This window comes from Strongylocentrotus purpuratus, unplaced genomic scaffold (assembly GCF_000002235.5).
Source record: "Strongylocentrotus purpuratus isolate Spur 01 unplaced genomic scaffold, Spur_5.0 spur5_scaffold_10, whole genome shotgun sequence".
Lineage (NCBI taxonomy): Eukaryota > Metazoa > Echinodermata > Echinoidea > Camarodonta > Strongylocentrotidae > Strongylocentrotus > Strongylocentrotus purpuratus.
In genome coordinates this window covers 16,958,505-16,964,504 of record NW_022145595.1, presented here as the reverse complement: position 1 = coordinate 16,964,504, position 6,000 = coordinate 16,958,505, and the positions used below count along the sequence as shown (strand labels likewise).

Sequence of the window (6,000 nt, the reverse complement as noted above, 5' to 3'; positions counted from 1 at the left end):
CTTCTATTCCACCCCTCATGCATACACGCATGAGGGGTGGAATACAAGCATGATCAGTGGACGTTCACGCTGTTGTCGTCCACTCAATCGAAAAGTCCCTATTGTGTACAACAGAATAACGCACCCTGATCCGCTTGCTGCTTATCTCTTTGCATGTTTTTGTTCTATATTATTCTTCATGTACTTGTCTCTTGCCATGCTGTATTAGCAATGATAATCATACATAATCTGAAAGCTTCGGTTTGGTGGGTTAGTGGGAAACGGCGAAACCGTAGGGTGAGCGCGCGCGCCCACGCACTCAAAGGTAAACTAATGATAGCGACCAGAATCTGGTGTATTTCATGGCGTGCGTGTCTTTCTTTCCAGTACTGCCTCTCGAACACCGCATCCAACATGAAAGTACTTCGCCCCGGAGAATCGCCAGGACGATGGAAGTATATGATCATCGTAGGTGCAGCCATCGTTAACTTCTTCAACACCGGTACGGCCAAGTCGTTCGGCGTGCTCATTTCCGACCTCGCAGAGGACTTGGACACCGGTGTGTCCATCCTTGGATTTGGGATTGGAATGTGTCACGGCGCAGCAGTCGGATTAAGTAAGATGTTTGTTTGTTTTTTCTCTCTACTTATTTAATGACTGATGAATTTTTCATTTCTCCTCTTTACTTGGAAGAGTATATTTTTCGCCATTCTTTGGCCTTTTTCATGGTAGTGTATGTAATTGAATCATTTATCGAATTGGCGTAAAATATATTTAAATAAGAAATAACGATCAACGTTTAGTTTTGAAAATATGATTCTTGGCTCCTATAGGGATGTAAAGAATTTTAATCGCATCGCGGTATTTTTACATACCTAGGCGTACAGTTAGATGAAATTTTGAAAAGGGACTCTCACATTGTAGTAGTGAAATATCGAAAATTACTGGGATAATGTTCAATGTGTTCATTATGTATTTCTGTGTTCTCCTTCTATCTATCCTCTTCTCTTTTGTCATGTAGACCTATTTCTTCTTTTTTCTTCAATTTATCCTTTTTCTCCTTCGATATTTCTTTGTTTTTTCTTCAATCTATTCCCAGTTCTCCTTCGTCGCCATGTATTTCTTTTGTTCTCCTTTATTCTAACCTCTTCTCTTTTTGTTTTATGTATTTCTTTGTTTCTCCTTCAATCTATCCTTTTTCTCCTTCGTCATCTATTCCTTTGTTTTAATCTGATAGATTCACTTCTCCTTCTTTATGTATTTCCCTGTTTTTCCTTAGTCTAGATCTGTGATCCTCTTAGCTCTTCAATTATGTATTTATGTGTTCTTCCTTTGACTTATCCTCTTCTCTTTCCTTATGTATTTTCTTGTTTTTCCTTCTCCACTCCATATCCTCTCCGCTATCCTCGTTTTCCCCGTTCTATCATCTTCCGGCTTCCCTGGGTGTACGTGCTTGCACATAATAGTGCGCTGACGACTTAGACTCTTTCACCAGAGCACTTCTTGGAATTTTTTTCGCGAAAATGGCTAAACAGTTGTGTAAAAAAAATATGCGCAACCCGCGGCCCGCGAGCTTTTTCTGGTGCGGCCCGCGGAGCATTGAAAAAGTGATAATAAAAATATCTCATAAATGAAATGCGACCCGCATAGCAGCGATGAAATAGGATAAAACATTTACAAACAGCTCTCTATATTTCCATAATTTGTTCCCATCACTCACAATCGTTACGTGGTTGATATTACAAAATTCTTCAAATTCCCTCTCATTACATTACATTAACGATATTAACACCCGGGGGGGGGGTGGTACTCACATATTAGGACATGGGGATGTGCCGCTCTAATAGGTGACTTTGTCACCCAAAAATCCCTAAACATGGGTCCCATTTTTAACCAAAAAATACCATTAAAAATGGGACCGTTTCTTCAAAAATGCCAACATTTTCGGGCGTTTACGTAGACCTTGGTTCAACGAGCCTGTGCTTGTGGCACGCCAACATCGCCGTAAAGCAGAACTGAAATGGCGAAAAACAAGACTGGACTCAGATCGCAAATTGTTCATAAAGGTTAATAAAAATGTATGTCAAGTCATTGATATCGCTAAGGAACATTTTTTGAAAGATAAGTTGGGTTCATGTACTGTCAAGGAGGTATATCAGATTATCCATTCTCTTTTAAATAAGAAGTCCAGCCAACTCCCCTTGTATGATTCTGCATCCAGATTGGCTAATCAGTATTCTTCATTTTTTGTCGGTAAGATAAGAAAGATGATATATGAAATAGATACTTGTAATGTACCTGTTGATACCCAGTTTAGTGACAATCTAAATGAAAACATTCCTCTTTTTGAAAATTTTCAGTTGCTTACACAATCAGATTTGTCCAGAATCATCATGTCATCGGCTACTAAATCCTGTCGACTTGATCCCATCTCAACATGGCTACTGAAAGAGAACTCTGATCATTTATTACCATTGCTTACAAACATAGTCAATAAATCCCTTTCCACAGGTACTTTCCCCAACGGAGCACACTCAGCAATAATTAGACCACTTTTGAAGAAACCAGGCTTGAACCAAAATGACCTTAGAAATTATAGACCAGTGTCAAACTTAACGTATTTAAGTAAACTCATCGAGAAAGCAGCATGTACACAATTAGTTCATCACATTGAATCTAATTATGTTTCTGATTCTTTTCAATCTGCTTATAGGTCATGTCACAGTACCGAGTCAGCTCTAATTAAAGTAAAAAACGACATAATGTTTGCTCTTGATTCAAACCAGGTAGTTCTAATGGCACTGTTAGATCTATCAGCCGCATTCGATACGGCGATCATCAAATATTTATATCCCGTTTATTCAAAAGAACAGGTGTTAGGTCAACAGTTTGTCCTGGTTTCAGTCATACCTCTCTGGATGGTCTTCCCAATTTGACATAGCCGGCAAATTGTCAAACCTCACAACCATAGAATTTGGACTCTCCCAGGGATCAATAGTAGGACCCATAGGATACTCAATTTATACTCTTCCTATTGGAGATATCGTCCGACATCATAGCATTAATTGTCATCTTTATGCTGATGACATACAGTTATATTTTTCCTTTAATCATAAGACTCCAGGAGCTCTTGATAGCGCACTTATCAAACTTCAAATTTGTATTTCAGATATTAGACAATGGATGGAAATAAATAAGTTAAAATTAAATGATTCAAAGACTGATTTTTTTTTTTGCTACTTCAGCTCACAATCTGCGCAGTCTTCCAGGTGTTCAGTTGGATGTTGGTGGCACACTCATTAGCCCTCCAATAAGAAACCTTGGCGTTGTATTTAATTCTTGCATGTCTATGTCTCACCATATTTCTCACATCTGTAGTATGGCTACGTTTTATTTAAGGAATATTGCTAGAATCAGTCTGCCTGTCATAATGCTGTGCGTTCTTTAGTTCTATTTCGTATTGATTATTGTAATGGACTTCTCTCTACCATTCCCTCGACTAAATTGATTCGTGTGCAACGGCTACAAAATTGGGCAGCCCGATTGATATTTCAGATTTCTAGGGACCATCCATCTCAGCCACTCATTACACTGGCTTCCTTTGAAACAAAGAATAATTTTTGAATTACTCTTGTTTGTCTACAAAATACTCAGTAATCAAGCTCCACAATATTTCCATACCTGTTTGAATTTATATACACCTGCCAGGGCATTGAGGTCAGCCAGTGATCCTCTCCGTCTCACATATTCAGTTACCCGCACATAAGCCGGTGATAGAACATTTACTGTATCTGCTTCAAAATGTTGGAATGATCTACCACTTACAATCAGGCAGTCTCCATAAGTTATTACCTTCAGAAAGGCCTTAAAAACTCTTTTTAGGTGATACGTACGAAGTCTACGTATCACCTATTGATTTCGTCAAGATTTTTATTTATTAGGTGATACGTATGAAATATACGTATAACCTTTTGATTTCGTCAAGATTTGTATTATTTATTTATTAGGTGATACGTACGAAGTCTACGTATCACCTATTGATTTCGTCAAGATTTTATTTTTTATTTTTTTAGGTGATACGTACGTAGACGTATCACTTTTTGATTTCGTCAAGATTTTTATTTATTATTCTGCCATGAATTTGTTCGCAAGAAATCTCAAGAATGGATAAACCCATTGTCATGAAACTTGCTATGTTGATGGATCCCAGTCTAACTTAGAACTGCGTGACTTTTCAGTGACTCAAGGTCATCATGACGTCATCAAGGTGCCATTTTGTGAAAATCAACTCATGACCATATCTTCATAACAGAAAGCCATTTCTCATTCAAAATTATCACGATCAAGGTCAATATTTGTCAATGGTCAATAAATGCGCGCAAAAATGCGCGTACGCTTACGTGCGCGCGTTAACGCGCGCGTAACATTTTAAATTGCTCAAAATCGTTTAAAAATTTGTTTGCATACGTTTCAGGCCATTATAAGCATTTCATTAAAAAAAATTACGCAAAACACGCATTTTTGCACGTTTTTGTTCGTTACGGCCGAACGAAAAATAATTCCTCCGCAAAAAACTTTTGACAAAATATTCCTCATATTTTTCCGAACAATTTGATACCATGTTTAGCTCTTTATCACTATTAATAACGGAATGAGCGTCCGTTCAAGATAACCGTCCGTACGCGCGATTTTTGCAATACATAGCATATATGGGCAAAAACATGCCTATAAAATGTCCAGTGGGATGAATGAGGACTGCCAATTTTTGTTTTATATAGTATAGAGATAGATTATTAGATAGAGTATGAGTCGGAGGTACGATTTCATATCTCATTTGGCCATTAGTACATCTTAACGTCATCATAATGGCCTTGGAAGTCAAAAAACAAAAATGCATATTATGACGTCATTATATTTATGGAAAAATGTGTGTATTTCTCTCAATATTCATCAATTTTCTTCTACAATTTAATATACTGTAGTTGAGGCATTTGTCTACAAGATCAATACACACTAAATTTCACTTTAATGACGTCATCATAGTACAAAATTCAATTAAAGGCCACATGTCAGAATTTTCTTAATTTGCGTGTTATGTCTACGGACGGTGAATTTCGTTCACATTATGAATCTACATGACATCCATCTTTCAGCACTATGTCACTCATTTGTGCTCTATTCTCTCCCAGATTCTGGTATGTCATAGATGAGACTATGGGCTATAAAAACGGTGTACTTTGTTTTTTAATCAGGTGTTGGGATCATGTCGAAATTTTCAATCGAATGAAACCCATTTACTTTGTAGATTTTACTGTCAGACACTCTTGAGTGACTGACTGACTTCTTCTTTTCTCTGGTAATAATATACATAAAATTAGCTGTATAAGGAGGATGAGCATTTGTCTACATTAATAACCCATTTTTTTGTAATGGCCCAAAATAAACTAATTGAATTTCTACGCAGCAACTTATAGTATTAGTAGAACATGACGGGTAAAGCATTTCAAGGAATAAGATGAAATTGTGAAAATGCATTCTTCATTAAGTCATTTAGATACTAAGGTGTAGCTGCTCATTGTACGTGGTTAATGGTCATATTATCTCAATATATCTTCTATAGATCCATAATTGTCAATATGCTACACAGTTCAGGCTTTGTATTTTGGTGTTATTGTATTTATTAACGTTTATTTCTTTCTCGACATTACAATATGATTCACAATGTATACAGTGCTTCCCCCCAATACGAAACCGAGAATTATCGATGTTTTATCATAACTTAATCACAATTATAATTGATAAATGATACATATTATTTTGTAAAGCTTAGATCCTCCTCTTTCATTTGACGCAACTCATATAATGCATATTTCACGCATGAGTGATTCAAATGAATTTGAAGAGAGGAAACCAAAAAGACATTTGGCGGACGGTATCTGAATTTCAAAGAGAAAATCACATTTCTCAAAAGTTGAGTTCCTGCTCTTTCATATGACACCTTAATCCAGGCGCGGATCCAGG

At 36.9% G+C, this 6,000-nt stretch overlaps 1 protein-coding gene across 1 annotated transcript in view; it reads left to right on the top strand.

Moving 5' to 3' along the window:
- Positions 1 to 263: 263 nt before the first annotated feature.
- LOC100891578 (monocarboxylate transporter 9) overlaps positions 264 to 6,000 on the top strand; it is a 28,407-nt gene continuing 22,670 nt past the window's right edge. The window contains exon 1 of the mRNA XM_030979645.1: positions 264 to 595. Within this exon, the coding sequence (XP_030835505.1) occupies positions 313 to 595 (283 nt within the window). The 5' untranslated portion in view covers positions 264 to 312. The remainder of the gene's footprint in view (positions 596 to 6,000) is intronic.